The sequence below is a fragment of the Micromys minutus genome (assembly GCF_963924665.1).
Source record: "Micromys minutus genome assembly, chromosome: 1".
Taxonomy (NCBI): Eukaryota; Metazoa; Chordata; class Mammalia; order Rodentia; family Muridae; genus Micromys; species Micromys minutus.
In genome coordinates, this window is record NC_137969.1 from 17,620,093 (window position 1) to 17,643,382 (window position 23,290).

Below are 23,290 nucleotides of genomic sequence, written 5' to 3' on the forward strand. Positions count from 1 at the left end.
TGTATGTGGGAGTCGTGCTGGATCCTGGGAACTCAGGACCAGTGTGGACGCAGGCTGCCACGGCCCGTACTCCACAGATCTGCCTCTTCCATGGCATAGTCAGCTCCACTTGCTAGCTCCTGGTGATTGCCTAGGCCCTTCCTCTTGAAGCAGAGATTTTTTTTGTTTGTTTGTTTTTTTAAATTTTAAAGTCATCTGGAAAACAAAAAGTCCTTGGAATCCAAAGTAACCATTTCCCACTTGACCTTGCTCTTAGGTTAACTTCCAGGCAGTGAAAAGGAATATTAAACTCTTGGCCAGCATTCTGGTAATTCAGTCCTCCACTTCCTTCAGCGGAGAGCTTCTAAATGAAAAGCAGAGAGCTTTTGAAATGAGTGCACACGGGGGTGCTTGACCACAGGAAGCCCCTATGGAATGTACGCCTGCTTCTCCTGACATGCACTGTGCCTTTTCTTTGCATTGCAGGTTGCTGTCTATGAAATCGGAGTTCTCATCTGTGCCATCCTGGGGCTGCTGTTCGTCACCCTCATGCCCCTGGTGGGCTGTTTCTTCTGTATGTGCCGTTGCTGTAACAAGTGCGGTGGGGAGATGCACCAGCGGCAGAAGCAGAATGAACCGTGCCAGAGGAAATGCCTAGCCATCTCCCTCTTGGTGATTTGTCTGCTCATGAGGCAAGTCAAGACTTGGACCGTGGCTGTTAAGGTGTTGTAGAGAGATGGGGGAATGTCTGTTTTTATTCCTGAGTTTATTTTCTCCTCCTTCTTCTCCTCCTCCTGCATCTCTTCCTTCGTCTTTCATTTTCTTCTGTCCAGAGTTCACAATGTAGACCTGGCTATCCTGGAACTCCCTATATACACCAGTCTGGTCTTGAACTCACAGAGATCCGGCTGCATCTGCCACGCCAAGTGTTGGAATTAAAGGCATACATTACTACACCCAGACCTTTTTTCTTTTTTGGGAGACAGGATCCCACTATAGAAGTCCTGGCTGGGCTTGAACAAAATATCTAATAATGCCTACTTTGGCTTCTAAGTCCTGGGATTGCAGCCCCCTCCCCCCTGCACACCCAGATAAAACCGTGAGTTTAAAGTAAAGAAAAACAGAAAGGAAGAGCGGAAGTGACTCACAAAGGTGCCATTGTCACTAGATAATAGCATAGTCTGGAAATTGCCCCGCCTTACTCTGGTGAGTGGTCCTTTTGGAAGTTTTTCCTCACATAGATGTCCTGATAAATTGTGTGTGTGTGTGTGTGTGTGTTTGTGTGTGTGTGTGTGTGTGTGTGTGTGTGTGTGTGTGTGTGTTATGGGAACATAGGAATGAGTGAATTCAGGTATGCATATGCCATGGCCTATATGAGCTCACAGGACAACCTTGGATGTAGGCCCTCATCTTCCACTTTGCTTCAGACACGGCCTCTTGGTTGCCTTTTCCCTGAGAACTCTAGGCTAGCTGGCTACAGGCTTTGAGAGGTTCTCCTGTCTCTACCTCCCATACCTCCATAGGTGTGCTGAGATTACAGATGTTTGCCATACCAATGTCAAGCCTTTATGTGGGGCTTCTAGGATTTGAGTTCAAGTCTTCCTGCTTGTGTGGCAAGCACTTTTTACCCACTGAGCCAGGTCCCCATCCCTAGGCAGACTTAATGGCTGAAGCTCACAGCAGAAACAGGAAGGAGAGCCTCTGTTTGCTAGTGACAAGTCCCTGAACCCTGTAAATTTGTAAAGACTGCTGAACATAAAGAACTTCCTAGTCACTTTGAAACCTACCCTTCTAGAATTTGTCATTTGCCAAGCCTAGAATTCCTTCATAAGGCAGGATGTTCATATGTATGTAATTCTCAGCCGGTGGTAGATCAGAAACGTACATGCCTTTAAGACGGGGCTATTTTGTTGGATCTACGTCTATTCCTCAGCTGAAGATTGCCCCCCAAACCTCTGGCCCCCTTATTGTTCCACAGTTCTTCCATGCTTGTAGAAGATTTTTTTTTTAATTCGAATTTTACTTTATCGTGTGTGCTGTGAATGTGTGTGCTCCCGAGTGTGGGGTTGGAGGGTGCATACACAGAAAGGTCAGAGGGCAACTCCTGAGGGTCTCTTCTCTAATTTCATCATGCCTACCCTGGGGGTCAAACTAGGATCATCAAGCTTGGCAGTAAGTCCTTTTACCCACTGAGCCATCTTGCCTGAGCTCAGTATTTCCCACACTTTAAGATGGTGTGTTACGTGTATAGTGCTGAACCTGAACTGTGTACATGTACAGTCAAAACAAGACTCAACGGTGAGCACTCTTCTAGCATTTGCTCAGCAGCTGGAAGACGCTTTTAAGCCTAACCATTCTAACTGGGACTTTAAGCAGTTAAGCCCTACAATGGAGGTTCTGGGTCCAAACCCAGAGGAAAGTACTTAAGCGGGGTTGTCATCGTTAAAGGCTTGGCCAAGAAGCAATGGCTTACAGATACACCCACCAAAGATTCCACAGATCTAGATCTGTCGCCAAGAAAGACGACAAGAAAAAGGAACCTGCAGATCTGGTACCACAAGGAAGAGCACAAACACTTGGTTCCTTTGTTTGCTTTTCAAACAGTGTTTCTCTGCATAGCCTGGCTATCTCGGAACTCACTGTGTAGAGCAGGCTGGCCTCAAACTCACAGAAACCCACCAGCCTCTGCCTCCTGTGCCACCACACTTGGCAAAACAGCTTTTTATATTTGAAAAAAAGTATATATGAAGTGATTGGCAGCGCCCCTGGGAAAGAGATTGGAGGTTGGCCTAGAACCTGGAAGGAGCTGGGCTGCTTGGCCCCTGAGTTACTGCTCAGGCTTGGGCTACCTATTGAACTGATTTAAACATGAACAACAGACTCCCATCACCAGCAAAAGCAGGAAACCGTAGAAGTGTAGATTTTAACCAAGTATTGATATGTGTACCAACAGCACCCAGCTACATGTGCCCTTAATGTCCTGCACTTCTGGTTCGTCCTTCCCTTCCCTTCTCACTTGAAGCCAAAGCATGGCTATCTCTTCTCCATCTTTGGCTTTCTTGGTCTGCATGCCTGCTGGTCGCTTGCAAACAACTATTCCACTGATAATTCCTGGAGTGTCTGTCTCTCTCTCCTCCTTTGAAGCCTTCTCAGGAATGCAGACACAGCAGGACAGCACTGAGAGGGGAGGGGTAGTTTGCAAAGGAATGTGAGACCCCCTCAGAGGCCACAGGGGTTCCCTAGTGTTTCCAAGAAGCTGGGGGAACGGGCTTCCCACACCCATAGACTTGGCCTGTATGTTTTTCATCCATACACCCTAGACATTAAGAACTAGGCTCAGATCAGGAGGCTACATTTGAACTCACTGACTCTCTTAAGATAGTTCACTACTTGGCAAGCTTGTTATTTCTTTAAAAATACATTGTCTTGTGTATATGAATATTTTATCTGCATGTATGTCTGTGTACCATATATGGTTCATGACTAGTACCCCCAAAGTCCAGAAGAGGGTATTGGATCCCTTGGGACTGGGGTTACAAATGGTGTGAGCCTTTATGTGGGCAATGGGATTTGAGAATGGATTCTCTGGAAGGGTAGCCAGTGTGCTTAACTGAAGCCATCTTTCCAGTCCCCCCAAAACTAATCATATTTGCCTTGTGAGAATCCATGTCAAAATACCATGAAGAGTCTTTATTATACAGATTTATTTATGTCAACCTTAATAAATACTTACATATGTATAACAAGATTTCCATTTTAAAAAAAAAACATGTTTTCTATATTGGAGTCCTCTTTTAAATTAGACTTTTGTTTGCCATTCTATAAATTATGAGTCACCTTATTGTGAATTGATGAAGTATTTACTGTGATTAAAATACCAAAATACATAAACAATCAAGCTACAAAGTAAGATATAAACCTAGCTTCCATTTACATAGTTACATATAGCTCACCTATCTTTATTCCTGAGATGCAGACCCATCAAACACATTTTGATAGGCTTTTAAAGTATATATTAGTTCGGAAAATTGTTTTTTTAAAAAAAACCCGTTCATTTTCTATTTTCTTACACATTTACTTATGTCTTTTCTAATCCAAATAAAACATTTGTTTTCAATTCATAATTTTAGGTTTTAATATAATTAAGTCAGAGTTGATCTACTACTGTTCGAGTGTGTGACAAATATAGAACTAATTTGATTTTATGTTGTAAATTAAACTTATGTGTAAAGTGTTATAGGATTAAATAAGACTAGTAGATGTCTTTCTTCTTTTTCTTCTTTTTCTTTTTCTTCTTCTTCTTCTTCTTCTTCTTCTTCTTCTTCTTCTTCTTCTTCTTCTTCTTCTTCTTCTTCTTCTTCTTCTTCTTCTTCTTCTTCTTTAAATTCTGACAAGAATTGTAAACTTCTTCCCTCAAAAGTCTCGATTTACTATAGCTATTTTGGTGTCTCCTGTTTGAAACCCCTACCAGTTTTCATCATGATTGAAAAATTGCTAAATATTGTTTGCAAGTAATTAGGAGAGCTTCGATTAGGGTCTAGAAGAGGAAATGGCTCTGTATTTTTGAAAGTGAAAGAGAATGAAAATGGAAAAGGAATCCTGTCACTAAAATCAAAGGACTGAGTGAAAGGAGAGGAGGAAGAGGGAGGCCATGTTGGAGAGGAGGCAGACAGAGGCCATGCTGGAGTGAAGGCAGACGGAGGTCATGTTGGAGAGGAGGCAGACAGAGGCCATGTTGGAGAAGAGGCAGACAGAGGCCATGTTGGAGAGGAGGCAGACAGAGGCCATGTTGAAGTGAAGGCAGACAGAGGTCATGTTGGAGAGGAGGCAGACAGAGGCCATGTTGGAGAGGAGGCAGACAGAGGCCATGTTGGAGAGGAGGCAGACAGAGGCCATGTTGGAGAAGAGGCAGACAGAGGCCATGTTGGAGTGAAGGCAGACGGAGGCCATGTTGGAGAGGAGGCAGACAGAGGCCATGTTGGAGAGGAGGCAGACAGAGGCCATGTTGGAGTGAAGGCAGACAGAGGCCATGTTGACAAAGGCAAACTCTTTTAGCTTCTGCTTCAGCAGATGTTGCATACAATTGAGAAATATGTTTGCTATGATTAACATAAGTTTTACTTCCACTAACCCTGAATGTGTTCATCCGACTCAGCTCCATTCACTCATTCTGAATCATACAATTCAGTACAGCTGGTTTGACTCTTAAATCTTGACCACTTTGCTTGTTAACTTTATAACTTTTCTTTCTTTTTTTTTTTTTTTAAGATTTATTTATTTCATGTACATGGGTACACTGTCGCTGTCTTCAGACACACCAGAAGAGGGCATCAGACTCCATTACAGATGGTTGCGAGCCACCATGTGGATGCTGGGATTTGAACTCAGGACCTCTGGAAGAGCAATCAGTGCTCTTAACTGCTGAGCCATCTCTCCAGCCCCAGTTTATATCTTTTTATTTCAAGGATTCTTTTCAGTCTCTCATTGTTTTGTTTGTGACAAGGTCGTATATGTTAAGAGGAAGATTACCCGGTGTGTAGGGAAGCACGTGAGGTCATGCTTTCTCTGAGCCTTCCCTAAGGCAGCTATAGAATGTGAGAACCTTGGGACCTGGCCACGTGTTTCTGCAGTCTGTCTGTCTGCAGAGGATTTCATTCCTGCTTCTGTGGCTGATTCAACTGATGTATCTTCCTCAGGAAAAAAAATAGCTTGTCTTTCCTGTCACCAGCTACATTTGTTAGAGTGTCCCAAAGATAATGGAAGTGAAAAACAGGTTGGAAAGATAGCTTAGTGCTTGAAAGTGCTTGCTGCTCTTGCAGAGGACACAAGCTGAGCTTGAAGCACTCACACAGGGCAGCTCCCAACCACCTGTAACTCCCCCTTTCCTGGCCTCTGTGAGCACTGAACTCAATTGCACGCACCCACACACAGACATGCAAGCTTATACGTAAGTAGAAGTAAAGACGAATATAGAAAGCCTAAACCCATCCCTGCCTTGAGTTTTTCGAGGTTTCTGGATATCATCATATGTCAGCTTTGGTGACGATTACCCTGGAGAAGGAAAGCTTCTAAAGTATAGGATATGCTTACCACTCCCTGCCTTGGAGGGCAGAGGGTTCTCAGAAAAACAGATCAAACTATATCCTGCCAGAACATCTTGAGTCTTTGTTAATGGGAACAAGAGATCTGGTTGTTAAATTTTTAAATAAATAACTTTAAGAAGGAAGAGACCAGTTGCTGCTCGATAAAGGTGTTTATTTGGCTTTTTGCTGGCTAATTTCATTAAGGCCGTAGATAGGGAAAAATTGCTTCATTTTCTAAAGATTTAGTTTATAAAAGCTCTTAAGTCTTTATTTGTAAGTATGTGAGGAGATTATTTTTCACAGTGTACAAACAATTTATAATACCGTTTATCCTGTGAATAAATGTTCCTGTCTTCTGCTTTAAGAACTGAAGACATTTTACTATACCATACCAAAGCATATATTTGATAGTTTAAGAAGAGTATGCCCGGTTCAACAGATGGGAGGTGTACTGGATGGTTTTGTGTCAACTTGACACAAGCTGGAGTTATCACAGAGAAAGGAGCCTCAGTTGAGGAAATGCCTCCAATGAGATCCATCTGTAAGGTATTTTCTGGTGCCATCCCTGGGCTGGTAGACCTGGGTTCTATAAGAAAGCAGGCAGAGCAAGCCAGGGGAAGCAAGCCAGTAAGTGACATCCTTCCACGGCCTCTGCATCAGCTCCTGCTTCCTGGCCCTCTTGAATTCCAGTCCTGACTTCCTCTGGTGATGAACAGCAATGTGGAAGTGTAAGCTGAATAAATCCCTTTCCTCCCCAACTTGCTTCTTGGTCATGATGTTTGTGCAGGAATAGAAACCCTGACTAAGACAGGAGGTCACTGATATTTTATGGCTTGTTTACCTTGGGCCATTTTTTTCTCAGTGTCTTTGTGCCCTCATCATTGGCTGGCAACTGTTAAAGGGCAGAAACATTCGTTTATGTGGCTCTAACGTCTTCGTTAAAATAAAATGAATGACGGGGAGTGTCTAAATCGACTGCAAATGGAATCCTTCATTTTCTACTTTGTTTAATTGACACGTTTAAATTAGAGATCATACTTGGAAACGAGCATCGGTTAATGTAGTAAAGTTTTTATCAGTCGCTGGTGTTTATACATTGGGAGGTTTCACGTAAGGACTCAGGTTACAGGTGTTTGAAGATGCTGGGACGTTCCTTTTTGGTGACCCTGTGGAGAACTACAGAGAAAATGTTCTGCCAGCCACCTGACATCTTCCAGGTTTCAGGCCACCCCTTTTCCTCTCGTGCTTTCTGTTTGACCACGAGGGCTTTTGGACGTGTTGTTTTAAAAATTATTATTACTGTTATTGCTATCACTTTTGGGTATTTTATATTGCATGTATGTATTTCTGTTCACTTTCTACATGCCTGGTGCCTGCAAAGGCCAGATCCTCAGAAACAGGAATTACAGAGTGACCATGTGGGTGCTGGCATTTGAACATGGGTCTTCTGAAAAAGCATCCTTGCTAACTGCTGAGCCATCTCTCCAGCCCCAGGACTTGTCATTTTTAACCTAAACATAAACATTTATACTGAAAATGTGCTTGGAAAGTTCCTGAGTTGGTGTGCAGAGCTCTGTTTAGTGAAGATTTTGTTAAAGTTATTGATAACATGATTTCGATTGTCTCTAGCCAATCTCTACCTTCCTGACAGTTGGGAAGTTTGGAAAGAGTATTCACAAAGGTAGTATAGCAGGTTGTTGATCTGAGTGAAGTCGTACAGAGTAAAGGAGAAGGGCAGCTTCTGACTTCCACTCTGAACACACAGTGAGTGTCAGCAGAGCAAGTTTAGAACAAACCTTCAAGCGTCCTGTATGGGGACAGATTGCATAAGGCAAAGTTGACAGGGAGGTAGTTACCACCTCCTTTCAGGGGCATTGAACTTAGGTATAACTAAGAATAAACTTCAGCAGGCCTTGTGACACACAACATCCCAGATCCCCGATCTCCTTTCATGGGGATGGACGGGAAAAGGTCACTAGGAAATGGTGAACTTCCTGATCCACTTTGACTTGAGTCATGACCAAAATGGGTCTGTTTCCCAGTAGAAGGAATAGCTGAGATCGTTTGTAGAATGCAGAGGGAGAAAGTAACATTCCCCAGGGATGAATACCAGGTGTGTTTAGGGGGTGATCCTGACTTGTCACACCCCGATATTTGAATTGGGCTTAGTTAAATAGAAGTCCTGGTGCATTACTGTGTTTCAGTTCTTGGTTGTGTATGTTTATGTGTGCATGTGTGTCTTGCACATAACTCTAAAGTCACTGAGTCACTAATGTGAATTGAGCCATTGAGTCACTAACCTAGCTTAGGGTTAGGGTGTCATGCTTGTTGGGAATGATTATTATTGAGGTACAATATCTGCTTCCTATTCAAATATAAGTTTAGGACAGCGTAGTGGAGCATACAAGGGAACAGGAGGACATTTTGTTTTCATTTTCTGAGATTGTGCTAAGATGTAACTCAAGCTTAAGAATAAACAAGTCTCGGGGAATTTGTGGACATCCCCTAAGTCCCCTCCTTTGCAGTGTGAGCAGCACATCCTAGGGTGGTACCAGCTGGTTTGTAATGTCAGCTCCAACCTGCCCTTTGAGATGGTGGCTGAGGCGCGATAGCAAACAGGTCTTTTTGGAGTTAGTGGTGGTGATGGCAGAGATAGGAGGGGGAGCCGGGAGCAGGGATGAGGAAGCAGGTCCAAGTCATGTGTTCCTGTTCTCCCAATTCCACCGTAGCTCACTAGGCTGCATAAGTACTGTCAATGTAATGTGCCATGTAGGCATGTTAGGGTCACCTAGGGAGCCCTAGAAGAACTGTGATCACTGCCACAGGAAGACAGGTTTTAAGGAAAAAAAGCCCCAAACGAACCAAGCACTCCTCGGAGTGTAACAGTCACTTTTTATTTGTTTAAGATAATTTTTTTTACTATGTGCCTGTATGTGTGCATCTGTGATTATGTGTCCATATGTGTATATGTCCATGGGTAGGTATGAGCACAGGAATGGAGATATCCTGGAAAGCCACAGGCACTGGATTTTTCCAGAGCTGAATTACAGTTGGTTGTGAGCAGTCCCACAGGTGCTCAGAACTACACTCGGGTTCTTTGGAAGAGCAGTTAAGAACACTTTCTTCCAGGGTGGAGAGCCGGCTCCGTGGTTAAGGGCACTGACTGCTCTTCCAGAGGCCCTGAGTTCAATTCCCAGCAACCACATGCTGTCAGACAGCGACGGTGTTCTCACATACATAAAATAAACAAATCTTTTAAAAAAGGAAGAATACTTTCTTCCTGTTGAGCCATCTCTCCAGCCCCATTCAGCAGCACTCTTAAACAGAGTGAACATCTGTCCTGTACTCCTTGTTGTTTGTTTTTGTTGTTTTGGTTTTTGTGACATGGGTTTTTTTTTTTTTTTTTTCAATGCAAAAAGGCAGAATTTATTATCTTACTGGTACGCTCATATGTGTGCATAAAACACAAGAAATTGCTTGGTAATCTGATAGGGTGCTGCATAGTGTTTTCCCAAGATTTCTCTGGTACTTGCTAAACTGTTCTGAAAGTATATGCCCATTGTACACTGGACAGTTAGTTACAAAACAACAGTTTTGGTCTTTTGGGTCTGTGGGTAAAACGTGTTGTGCTATTTATTAATTCTCTGGTGCCCTCTAGTGGTCACATTGAAAAATAGTTTGGGTTTTAGCGCCCCTGCCATTTTGGGGGTTTCTTGTTCTGTTTTGTTCTTCTTTTGAGACAAGGTTTCTGTGCAGTTCAGGGTAGTCTGGAGCTCTGAGGTCTTCTCACCTTGATCTGCCAAGTGTCAGGGTAGTGGATGTATACCGCCATGCCTGGCTGGGCGGTTACTTCTACAGCCTATAAACTTCTGATGTTCGGAGGCCCTGGCTCAACAAATGAACCAATTCGTGTGATGTAAATCAAGAGATCAGCAGTGGCTAGTCAGAATAAGAGCTTTAAACTCAGTCTTTTGAGATAAGTGAGGAAGAAGGTTTTAAGCTTCCCTTCAAGGTGACTATATGAAGGATTTTGGACTCCCTTATAATATGCATTTTATGTAGAAAAAAGTATCTTTTTCATAAGTACATATTTAAAAATTTCCATAACCACGAGAAGAGCACTTAGCCCTCACCACGAGAACCAGGGCATTTTTTTAAAAACATTTATTTATTTATTATATATAAACACACTGTAGCTGTCATCAGACACACCAGAAGAGAACATTAGATCTCATTATAGATGGTTGTGAGCCACCATGAGGTTACTGGGATTTGAACTCAGGACCTCCGGAAGAGCAGTCAGTGCTCTTAACCACTGAGCCATCTCTCCAACCCAAACCAGGACATTTTTATCACCATCATTTGGGTGGCTTTTGTACTTTATATAAATGAACAGTGGGCATGCCTCCCCGTGTGTGAGAGATAGTTCGCTTCAAATTGTCGTTTTGCCATAACCTAGTATTTCGTGAGAGGAACTCACTGTGGGTGTATTTTATCCCAGCAGCAGGAAATAAAATTAAGCCTTCCTGTCCTGCTTTAATGCTGAAAATACCTGATTTCACATGCACGAACACACAGACACACACACACACCAGACACTGCCTGCACCTTTGTCACTGTCCTTCCAGCAAGTGTTGTGGATACTGTTCACTTACTCCATAACCCAGTACTCCGTCCTAAACTCCATCCTCATCTCTTCAAAGAGGCCTTAGTCCTGCTTTTCGTCTTCATTTTGGTGGTGTTGCTGGGGGCGGTCTTAGTGAATCTGCTGCAGGGGAAGATGAAATAGGTGGCCGTTCTGTGGCTCCCGTGCTGCTGAGGACACCGGATCTTGGCCAACACTTTTTCTTTTTCCCTGCAGCCTTGGCATCGCGTATGGCTTTGTAGCCAACCAGCAGACAAGGACTCGGATCAAAAGGACCCAGAGACTGGCAGAGAGCAATTTCAGAGACTTGCAAACACTCCTGACCGAAACCCCAAAGGTAAAAACCTACAGCCTGCCCATTCCGTGGTGCTTTGTGTAAGCTGCTCTGAGTACCTGTGTGTGCATTTCGCAGCTTAGACAAATGGAAAGTCATTGTCCTTTAATGGTGTAGATGAAGGAAACACAATGAGAAAGTTCTCAAAAGCATGAAAATATGGTGTCCATAGCTTTAAGATACAGGCATCTTATTTTGCTGTATTTTATTTAGGCATAACAAAATCACTGCACATAGAAAAGTACCTAACAAAAAGTCTCACTATGGGTTTTTTGGGTTTTTTTGTTTGTTTGTTTGTTTCTTGTTGTTGTTACATCGTTGAATGCTGTTGCCTTTCTGGCCCCCAGAATTGTGAGACATAAGACATGACCACAGCTAGTAAGTTTATAATAAGCAAGCACTGTAGAGAAGTTTGTCATAGGAGATAATGCTTGGGAGTGAGTCAGTCCATCAGAGTACCAGCTAAGATGAACATTTACTACCTCCAAGCTATTTCTTTTTCAAAGTGCTCAGAGTTAATTTTTTTTAAAAAAAATCCTAAATCTTAAATATTGTCTTTGCATAATGACTTTGTACCTCAGAGGGCAGATGCCATGTAATTTTCTTTTCTAGCAAATTGACTATATATTGGAGCAGGGCATCAGCACCAAGAACAAGGCGTTCTCAGACCTGGATCGTAAGTACCACTGAAAGACGCTTTGCACTGTTTTTGTTACGGCTGCCTACCTCCTATAAAGCACAGAACAAAAGAGGAAGCAACTGAAGGTAGGAGGAAGCTGGGGCAAGCTGCAGAACTACTGTGTGCTTGCTACTTGGAATTGAATGGTTAAAATCCAACTTCTAGGGGTTGGAGAGATGGCTCAGTGGTGAGTAGAACCTGTTGCTCTTGTAGAGAACCTAGGTTCTTCTTCTTTTTTTTTTTAACATGTCTTTGTTACATGTGTGCATGTGTGCCTGTGTGACAGGTGAGTGTGTAACACAGCTAGCACACATTCGAAAATCAGGACAGCTTGCAGAATTTGTTCCATCTACCATGAAACACTTAGCAGCAAGTGTCTTTGTCTTCTGAGCCAGCTTGCTTGCACAGGACTTCTCTCATTTTTGGTATTAGTGATTTGCCTCTTTTCTCTGATCTTGGTCAGTCTGGTTCTTTTCTTAGTATCCACACGGAGGCTCACAACCACCCGTGACTTCAGTTCTAGGATATCCAATACCTTCTGCTTACCTTAAGGACAGCAGGCCCATGCATGCTACGCAGACTTCTGCACAGGCAAAACACGCATCCACATAAATTAAATAAGTAAATCTTTAAAAAAAAAAAGCCACTCAACATTTCACTTCAGTTTCATAAGCAGAGGAACTTGGGTTTCTGTTTTAAATTTTTATTTTGCAGGGCCAGGTTATGTAATACAATTCAAGATGGCAAATGCTGTGTTCTTTACACAAAGTCTGAGGGTCCATGGAAAGTAACATTTCCCTTGGGGAATGAGGGTTTGGGGGGGTCCAAGGCAGCTGGTGATGGTTTGGAGTAGAGGCCGGGGCTTGGGGACAGGAAGAGAGCTGTTTTGCAGGTGTGGACTCCTGGGGTTTGAGGAGAGCTCATGAGAGCTGATGGGAAGCAGACCTGCCCTCATGAACTCCTTTCCTCTGTATCTAGGTATTGACTCCTTGCTGGGAGGCAGAATAAAGGACCAAATAAAACCCAAAGTAACTCCTGTTCTCGAGGAGATTAAGGCCATGGCGACAGGTAAGCAAGGTGACAAAAATGACCAAGAATAGTTCATCCTGGATTCCTGGATTTCCAGGGTCACTCACTTTGACTTGCATGTTCTCCAATGGGTAGACCGATTCTGGCCTTGCAAATAGGTCTAGCAAAGACATGAACTGCCCTAATGTGTGTCTGTGTGTGTGTGTGTGTGTGTGTGTGTGTGTGTGTGTGTGTGTGTGTATGTTTAAAGCTTGTGCTAGGCCTATGATACTGGAAAAACAAAGTCATTTCAGGTCATAGAAACTCAATTTGATAGGGGTTAGCCACTTGGTTCTGTAAAGTTTTATCAGAACACAGTTCTGTGCATGGGTTTATGTATGATAGATGGCTGGTTTGGGGTTAAAGTGGCAACGTTTTGTGGCTTTTGAGAGGATTAGACCCATGAAGCTTGTAGGCCATTTACTATCTGGACTTTCAACAGCACATCTGTTGATGTGTTGGGTGTGTTAGCACATCTGTAATATTGGCCTTAGAAAGGCGAGAAAACCATGACTTTGAGGCCAGTCTTGGCTATGTAAGGAGATATGTAGAACCTTGAATCAAAAAAAAAAAAAAAAAAAAAAAAAAAAAAAAAGAATGGGTTAATTAATTAAAAGGGGGTGGATTCTTGAAAAATTCTATCACCAGCCATTTCCTTTGTAGGCTAGGAAACCCAGAAACATAAACCTCAAATATTGCTCACCCTTCTTCCCTCCCTTCTTCCCTCCCTTCTTCCCTCCCTCCCTCCCTCCCTCCCTCCCTTTCTCCTTTGTTTGTTTTTTCTTGTCTCACTCTGTCATTTCCTGGGATTAATGTTCACCTCTAGTTTCTTTTCCTCTTCCTGATAACATTATTTATTAATATTGTGTATGTGAACATGCACGCCACTCATCACATTCAGAAGTCAGCTCCGTGGGGCTGGTTCTCTCCCCCTTTTCCTTTGAGACAGTCCCAGGGATTGAAACTTACTTTGTCAGACCTGTACAGCCCACCCCTTTACCCTGGAGCTCTTGAGCAAGCTGCTTTTCCTGTTCTCGAAAAGGTAACAGTTGTTTCCAACCAGTACCCTACCCTGAAGACCTTTTTCGTCTTTTTTTTTTCATTAATTTTCTCTGTATGAACGGTTTTGCCCGCATTGTATGTATATATGCACCATATGTGTGTTTGATGTGTGGAGAGGGGTCAGAAGAGGACATTAGGTCCTTCTCATAGTAAACTTGCACTGTAGACAACCTGGGGTCCAAACCCAGGTCATGTGCAGCAGCAGCAAGTGTCCTTAACCGCCAGCTAAGGGTTAAGACGTCTCTCTAAGGAGTCAGACATCTCCCTAACCCCCTTCCTTCCCATGTTGTATTTTCTTTGTGCTTCGCACATTATTAACGCTTATTTTAAGGCCAGCCTGAATAAGTTAGTTGCGTTTCCATTGTGGCCAGGAATGTCCTCACATGTATTCAGGAAGCCATCGCAGCAGCAAAGTTTTTAATCCTTGTGTTGTGAGGTATCCTGTAGAGAAGACCATTTGGACATGGGTGAAAGCCAGTGGGATGTCTTCACTAGCCAACTGCCAGCCACACTGGGTTCTTCATACCTGAGTGCAGCCCCAAACCTTTCTCAGGGTGAACATTAAGAAGGACTAGCCAGCAGTAGAACTACAGAAACCAAAAGGCAAGGTTACAGTCAGGGACTTTTTTTTTCGGAATTATGAACTTTGTTTTGTTTCAGCAGCCCACCTGCTGGTCCAAAAGCCCAATGGTCCTGTCATGATGTCATAGTGTCACTTGTGCTGAGCTCTGGGGGGCCTCTCAGGCTTGGGGGTCTAGAACACACGGATTTCAGAGAGAACAGAAGCATAAAGCCACCTGAGAATATCACACATGGGCTGCAGGTCAGTCCACACAAAGGGAAAGAGCGTTGGACTGGCTCATGCTAATTGGATGGGAAAGGGTTGAGCTGAAATTGAGAGCCTGAAAGGTCTTTTGTGTTTTCTTTAGCTGCACGCAGCCTGGGATCATGGAATGACTCTGAGTTACAGCCCTGTACTGATTTCAGGGAAATAACATGCTTTGAAGCTCTTAGAAAATGTAGATTTGGGCTGGAGAGATGGCTCAGCGGTTAAGAGCACTAACTGCTCTTCCAGAGGTCCTGAGTTCAAATCGTAGCAACCACATGGTGGCTCAGAACCGTCTGTAATGAGATCTGGTGCCCTCTTCTGGTGTGTTTGAAGACAGCTACAGTACACTCATATATAATGAATAAATAAATCCTTTTAAAAAATATAAATTTATAACTACGGGGTTCTTCCTGGGACATGATAGAATAGTCCTCATGAGCTAGAATGTCTCTGAACAGTGAGTAAGTAAGCAGGTGCTTCCTGGGCAGCCTGCTGTATCACGTGCCTTTCTTTGTTTCCAGTGAAAACAGCTGAACTCAAAGGACAGGACAATGAGACACAGCACGTCTATGCTCTCGTCCTCTTGCATTCTGCTCTGTTTATTCCTATGTCCTTTTTTCTTTCCCAGTGGTAATTTTATTGAGACCTTATATGTGACAGGGCACAGTAAAGAAGCTGACGATGTGGTCCCTTTATTATTAAGGGTGGAGGGTTATTGGGGTAAGAGAGAGAAGATACTTAGAGACATCTGGAAGAGTCCAGAGCAGAGAGGAAACTTGTAGACAGGACAGCGACAACAGACTGGATATGGTTGGGAAAGGAGCAGGGGCAGGAGTGGCGGTGTGGTGTGTGTGTGTGTGTGTGTGTGTGTGTGGTATGTTTGTGTATGGTGTGTATTGTGTGTGTGTGGTATATATATATATATATGGTATGTGTGTGCATATGGTGTGTGTGTGTTGTGTGTGTGTGGTATGTATATGGTATGTGTGTGCATATGGTGTGTGTATGTATGTGTGTGGTTTGTGTTTGTGGTGTGTGTGTGAGGTGTGTATTATGTGTGTATTGTGTGTGTGTGTATGAGAAAGAGAGAGAGAGAGGGGGAGAGAGAGAGAGAGAGAGAGAGAGAGAGAATCATGTGACATCTAAGGCTGTGCAGCTGTGAGGAGAGAAGCCCATGAACTAGGGCAGGCCTTGGAGTTCTAGGTTAGAGGAGGAGGTGAGAAAAGTCAGGATGCTAGTACAGGGACTTTGGAATGGACAAATAAGTACACTGAGTAGGGACTGAGAGAGCCCAAAGACCAGCACGGACGTTGCTATGCTGATAGGCACCACAGGCACATGTCATTGGGGACCCATATGTCAGTGGAGACCCATATGTCAGTGGAGACCTATATGTCAATGGGGTCCCATATGTGCCTTCTGCCAGAGGTAGAGGAACTGACTACTTTGGGGGGATGGGAACCTCTTTCACAAGTTCAGAGGAATGCTGGCTTTTATATAGCTGTCAGAAATCCTCCTATGGTCCAGCTTGAGCTCATTTCTGGATATATGTCCTTTCTGAGATCTAACAGTCTATGCTTGGGGGGAAATGGCACACAGCTGACTTCCAGCCTGCTCTTTGACAGTCTAAACATCATTGAGTTATGGTTGGAACAAAATCAAGAGCAAAGATTAAAGCAGGTTTCCGAATACATCTACCTGGATAAGGTTATAGAACCGAAGACCGGGGGTTGTACACCCCAGCACTGGAAGCTTCCTTCAGGTTCTGAGTCTCAAAGCTTAGTCAGACTAGTTAACATCTAAGAGCTGAGACCAACCTGCCACTTGTGAGAACCAAGCCTAGACCCACCAGACTCTTGGTGTAAGGGTGACCCAGCTGATATTTTCTCTCTCTCTGTGTGTGTGCATGTGTGCATGCGTGTGTGTGTGTGTTTGTGTGTGTGTGTGTGTGTGTGTGGTGTGCCTGTGGGCCAATCGTTTAAGGGAATCAGCCCTTCTGCTTGCATCATTCCTTTGTGTCTTGATTCTCATCTCTGTTTTGTGAATCACAGGGGAAGTATCTGATAAGGAAGATTTACTTGATCTACTTTAACATTTTTGCCTTTCCTTTGTGTCGTTCTAAACCACTGTAGAAAAAAGATTTTATTCTGCCCTTCATCTCTGGCTGAGGCTCTACAGTGTAAATGAATCAGGAGATTGATTCTTGGGCTTCAGGGATCACTAAAGAAAACTCAGACTCATCACCTTTGAGGAGTTGGGTTTGATTGTTCTAATCTTCTTGTCTTCTGGGTACTGTGGTGGTGGCCTCAGCATCTTAACATGAGGAACAAACACAGACTTTCAAGAGGTCTGTACCCAGTGTCACAGGAAACGGGGAAACTGGGATCTTGGTCTAACTTTGACTGGATCTAAAACTGTACCCTCAATATGCTCTAGCTTTAATTCAAACCTTCTGCCTCGTTGTTTTGATGTTTCATTTAATTATATAGAAATAGTTGGTCAGTTACTTTTCTGTCGCTGTGACTAAATACCATGACCAAATGCACCTCAAGGGAGAGATCGTTCGAGCTTACAGTTCCAGAGATAATGGTGGGGACCAAATGAGGGCAGAGAGGTCACATCTCAGCCACAGGGGAAACAGGAAGAAGGATAAGACTACAAACTCTCAACACCCACCCCAGGGGTGCACTTCCCACAACCAGTCTCATAAAGTTCCATGGCTTCCTCAAGCAGCGTCCTTTCTCACCAGCGACCAGGGTTTTGAATGTCTGGAATGTTGAGGAATGTTGAGAAACCTTTCTCATCCAAACCAGCACATTCCAGTCTTTGGCCTCCAGAAGCCCATGAGCACATTATACAAAGTGCATTTATTGCAATGCATTAACTACCTAACTTGAAACAGTCTACTTTTGAAGAGTCCAAAGACTGTCCAAAAGTCCACCATATTTTTTGAGACTCAGTGTAACCCACTGTACAATTGAGAGAGAGAGAGAGAGAGAGAGAGAGAGGGAGAGAGAGAGATCACTACCACCAAAGGTCATTCTTCCAACATTACCATGGCACAGAATATACACCCCCATTCCAAAAAAGAGGAAAAGGGAACGTAGCAAGGGAATAGTGGACCCAAGGGAGACTGAAGCCCATCAGGGCAAACTCCAAATTCTGCATCCCCATGTCTTATGTTCAGGACTTACTTAGATGACTCCTCCCCCTTCAGATTTACGTATCAGCATGTAATGTTTCATCAACTTTTAGTTAAAAAATTTGAAGTCTAGCATGAAACAATGGGGTTCTTTACACTCATTTTTTTTTACATGTATATATTAATTGTGTGCATGTATTTATCTTGTGTGTAGGTAGGGTACAGATGTTTGACTTCAGAGAGCAGCTTGAAAGTGTTGGTTCTCTGGATCCCAGGGACTGAACTCCGCTTATCAGCCACAAGCCCCTTCCCTCTGTGTGCCATAGCTTTTCTCCTAAGTGAAAATTATACGTTTTATTGACCTCCCCCAATGCCCTCACCCACCACCTGCCCATTTCTGGCTGGTAAAGGGTCGTTCTCTTCATACCCGTAGCCCGTGTGTGGGTGCAATTGATTCTTAAGTGGATGAAGCTGCTTTTGTTGAGTGGTACTCGAGGTGTCTCCACGAAGTTCCCGAGTTTGTGCTCAACTCCTGCTTAATGAAAGAGAGCCGGTGGCGGGAAGATGCATTGGGCAAAGGGCCAGGCGAGGAGCTCCGGTTTCTCCTGTGTGTCCTGTCCCGTTGCCCTTTGCAGACGTCGGAGCTCATATCCTGGCTTTTTTGAGGTACTGGCCTGGCCAGTTCTGATTCTGCCTGTGTTCTTACAGCCATCAAGCAGACCAAGGATGCCCTTCAGAACATGAGCAGCAGTCTCAAAAGTCTACAGGACGCAAGCGCCCAGCTCAGTACCAACCTGACCTCCGTGAGAAACAGCATCGAGAATTCGCTCAACAGCAGCGACTGTGCTTCAGACCCAGCCAGCAAGATCTGTGATAGCCTCAGACCAGGGCTAAGCGATCTGGAGAGCAACCACGACTCAAGTCAGGTGAGCGCGCCACACAGCCGGGAGAACTAGAGGAAGCCGAGCGGGGCTAAGGCTGGCTGCTCCTGTTGGGTGCACAGTGGCTTGGGCGGGAAAGGAGTCACCAGGATGGAAAAGTAGTAAAACACACACACACACACACACACACACACAAACATGAAGGAGAGGGGGCTTTTGAGAAGTTCTGTGTCATTTGATGGTTTATCAAGGTAAATTCAGATTTAAAAAGAGCAGGCCACGAGCTCATGTTTAAATAGTTTTCACACTCTAGGATGCGGGAGAAGGTTTAGCAGGTTAGAGCACTTGCTGCTCTTGCAGAGAGGACTTTTCGCTCAGTTCCCAGCTCTTGGGTAGCTCACAGCTGCCGTAACTCCAGACCCAGGGGCTGTAGCGCCCTCTCCTGTTCCCCACACATACTGCACTCGTGTGCCTATCTCCATATGGACATAGAATAAACTAAATAAAATAAATAAAATACTAAAAACACCCCAAAACTCGGCATAATAACCATCTATGCTAGAATAGACAAGTTCATTACTGTCTACAATTTATCTCCTCATTTGAGATGCATTCAATTTCATATTTGTGATATTAATCAATATATTACTTTAGATATATTACCATTCACTATTAATGTCTTAACATACTTTTCTCACCTTCATATTTTTTTTCACCTTCATATTTTATGAGTCGGTTTTTTTTTTTTTTTTTTAAGATTTCACATATACTATCATTGCACATCTGCTGAATTATATTTGGAACCATCAAATGTTTTCTAAAGGTCAGTTTTCCTTTAGCTCTTTGGAATGGCTCTTTTGATAGGATGATGATGTTTTATGCTTTGCTGTTGTTGTTTGCCTTTTGAGACAGGGTCTCACAATAGCCCCACACCTGCCTGGAACTTGTTAAACAATCCAGGCAGACCTCAGACTTTTACCCTCTGCCTACAGCTTCCTAATGCTGGGAAGGCAGGCATACACTACCACACCTGCTTTTTAATTGTTATTAACCAATTAAATAATTATTAATTAGTATTAATTATTTAATTAACTATTGCTTTTTAATATGATTTTTGCACATGTGGGAAAGTTGTAAGTACATGGCACTCCTTCCATGCCTTTGGATACTTTTTCCAAGTGCTCTGCTTTCCTTTCTGCTGTTGTAATACAACACTCTGGCCAAAAGCAATTTAGGGGAGAAAAAGGTTTCTTTGGCTCAGACTTCCAGATCATTGTCTGCCCTTAAAGGAAATAAGGGCAGTAACTTAAGCAGGAATTTGAAGCAGACACCATCAAGAAATGTTACTTGCTGGCTTGCTGGTACTTGCCTACTTAGCTTTTATATTCAGCCTGCCTAGGGAATGGTGCCCCCTGCAGTGGGCTGCGTCCCATATAGGTTACAACTACCCTACAGGCATGCTCTAGGTCAGTCTGACCTACACAACCCCTCAGTTGAGATTTTCTTCTTAGATGACTGAAGTTCATTGTGTCAAGTTGACAGTTAAGGGGGGGGACACCAACATTCAGTTAATTTGATCTGTGTTTTCATATTGTTATACAATGTTGCATACAGTTCTCTTCTTGAAAACAAAGTTTGTCGTAAATTGCCAACCGGTTCCTTTTATAGCTAAATAGTTTAATATGTTTGTAAACTTCATATGATTTTCATGTGCACATCAAAGTTAGGATACAGGACACAGAACTCCCATGCACTCTGCACTGTCTCTTCTGAGTCAAGTGTTTAATGAAAATGCCCTCCCTGCCTGGCCTGGAATGGGCCGAAGTGGGACACAGAGTTGGACTTAGAGTTAACTTTAAAGACTCATGGTCTCTGGCCTTCTAGTTTTCTAACTATACTGAATGCTTGCTGATAACGTCTAAAAAAAAAAATCCTAAAATCTCTACTGCTTATTATGTGGTGAAAACCACTGGCTTGAACAATTAACACCTGTTGCCCAGCAGGAGAGAATTAAGGAACATATTTATTTCTATTGCTCCCTTCTCTCTCTGGGTAGCCAGAGTTATTATATCCCAGGCACCCAGGAAATTATTATATTCATTTAATAATGACACCAAAGGCGTATCAGCTACAAGAAGCAATCCTGAGATGAGAACCTTGCCATCGAACTCATTCACTGCAGACCATGTAAAAATGGTGGGCCACCTCCAGGAAAGCCACCTGCCATCCTTAGTCTACCCTAGACGGCTCCTGATACTTCTTTCTTTGCAACTCCAAGATCTTGTTTTGCGAAGAAAGTATTGTGTCTTTCTTTCCTCCTTAACATGGGTTTTGTTTCCCAATCTTCTTGTGTTGTGACATTGGCATTTTTGAAAGTGCCATTTGTTCGGGGGAGTGGTCTTCACTTAGGGTTATATGTGCCTCTTGTGGTGAGTTCTCCACATTCACCAAAGACCTATTCAAGAGTGGTGCTGTGTCCCTGGTGTATGTCATGCTAAGAGCCCCACGGCATGGATCCCAGGTGCCAAGAGCTATTCTACTTGGGACCCACCTGAAATTCTGGACTTGGAAAACTGGTTTCAGACTTCTAACCAATGAAACCACCAGCTGCATTATTTAATTTTAGTATTATTTGTTTGTTTACTTATTTCTTTTGCTTGATGTAGAGGCTCCAATTTGGAGCCTGGCCCACGTTTCAGATCAAGCAGACTGTAGTCTAAGGCTCTTTTTACTTCTGAAAGTGATGTTTATTGAGTTTTGCTTATGACTTCACCAAGTATGTTCAGCACTAGCATTTGTGCTCAAAGCCACACAGACTTCTGTATCTCATTAGCTGACTACAGCAAGACCGCAGACTTTAAAAACCAGTGATCGTAGATGCCACTTTGAACAGAATATGGTTTCCCCAAACCTTATCCTGTTTTCAAAAGGAAATCAAGTTAGGCCCTGCAATGTTAACATCCTGGGGCCTGGGTGTAAGATGACTGTGTGTGTGTGTGTGTGTGTGTGTGTGTGTGTGTGTGTGTGTGTGTGTGTGTCTGTGTGTAGGTTAATCACCCTTATTATTTATTTGTTTCACAAATTTCCAGCTCCCATCAGTGGATAGAGAACTGAACACCGTTAATGATGTCGACAGGACTGATCTGAAGAGCCTCGTCAAAAGGGTATGCTCCTTGGAACACCTAAGGTAGCTTACTCTATACCAGGACAGTCTAGTACGTAGGAACATGGGCAGCAGTGAGATCTATGACAGCCTTGACCTCTGCTTTCTTAGGCTTGGTTGTGAGTGCAGTTTAGACTGAACCTTATTCTTGACACAGAGTGCTGCCCTGCTCTGCCCAGGAGCTGCTCTATTGACTTGATTTTATTTCCTTCCTAAATGTTACTCCTTTTCATACACTATGCCCTCAGCCTGACACTCACTTCTTTCTCTCCCTCCTTTATTCTGTGACTTTGTGGTTTTAGCCTTCATGAGCTACTTTCTCTTTTACTTAAAAAACAAACAAACAAAGAAACCACACTAAACTAATTTTATTGTATACGTTTCCCCCTTGAATGTCTTTGCTCAACATCTTCATGGTCCCAATGGCCTGTCGTTTTTATTACTTTGGTGCAAACAACAGCTTTATCTTTCTTCTGGCTTTCTGCATACAGTCCCAAGGACTTTCTTCTATGGTGAAAAGCCTTTAATATGATCTCTAATTTATCCAGTTCAAAGAACATGATCTCAGTCTAGGCATACAGTTAAGCTCAGCGACAGAACACTTGCCTAGTGAGTGCTAGACCCTGGTTCAATGCCCAACCCAAAAAAGTAGCACTTTTTTTTCTAAAGGGCACTTGGGTATAGACCCCTGATGACCATATTAAGGTAATTCCAATCTTAAGATAAATGTTATGCTTTTGTTTTGCTTCTTTACTTAATATGAAACAGAAATATAAGCCAACTGATCTTCAATCCGTTTTGAAATATTTTTAGGGGTATATGTCGATTGATGAAATACCCAATATGGTACAAAACCAAAGTGTGGCTGTCATCAAAGGTAAGAGTCATGCTTCAAGGCTATTCTGCCTCTCCCTGCTAATGCTATGTTTGGTGGGTATAAAGGAAGGGCTTGTTATAAATGTTATGGTCCTTTTGTAGTTAAAAAAAAAAAAAAGTCTGTCACCAAACCCTATAGAATATCATATATTGGTATAAAGTACCAGGTATGGAGTATCAGACATTTCAATTATGCCATCTTTAGTCAGTGGTGATGTAGATAAAAGAAAGAGAAACACCAAACTTCATATTTAATGTTTGTTGCTGTCTGGTAAAGGTGTCACTGGGTGATGAGTTCCTAAGCTGGGCTCTAGGTTCTAGGACTTGCAACAGCTGCAATTTGGAAGGTCCTGTTTTAATTATCTGCCTGGGGAGGGGAACGAGTCTCCCAAATGATTACATTTCTGAGATGAACTTAAAATGGTGCCTATTTTTAAGAAAACTGCTCAGAAGAATTTGCTTGTCCTTGCGGAAGTATTTTTCTTTCTGTCGAGGGTCCTGATGTGATGGTCCTTTAGGTCCTTTAGACTTCAAGGCTGCATAGAAATT

At 43.2% G+C, this 23,290-nt stretch overlaps 1 protein-coding gene across 1 annotated transcript in view; it reads left to right on the forward strand.

Annotated features, from left to right (window-relative positions):
* The window catches only part of PROM1 (prominin 1), a 94,994-nt gene that overhangs the window by 38,385 nt on the left and 33,319 nt on the right, over positions 1–23,290 (forward strand). The window contains exons 5-11 of the mRNA XM_080908064.1: positions 466–671; positions 10,924–11,044; positions 11,654–11,717; positions 12,699–12,788; positions 18,530–18,747; positions 21,792–21,866; positions 22,679–22,742. Of these exons, the coding sequence (XP_080764190.1) occupies positions 466–671; positions 10,924–11,044; positions 11,654–11,717; positions 12,699–12,788; positions 18,530–18,747; positions 21,792–21,866; positions 22,679–22,742 (838 nt within the window). The remainder of the gene's footprint in view (positions 1–465; positions 672–10,923; positions 11,045–11,653; positions 11,718–12,698; positions 12,789–18,529; positions 18,748–21,791; positions 21,867–22,678; positions 22,743–23,290) is intronic.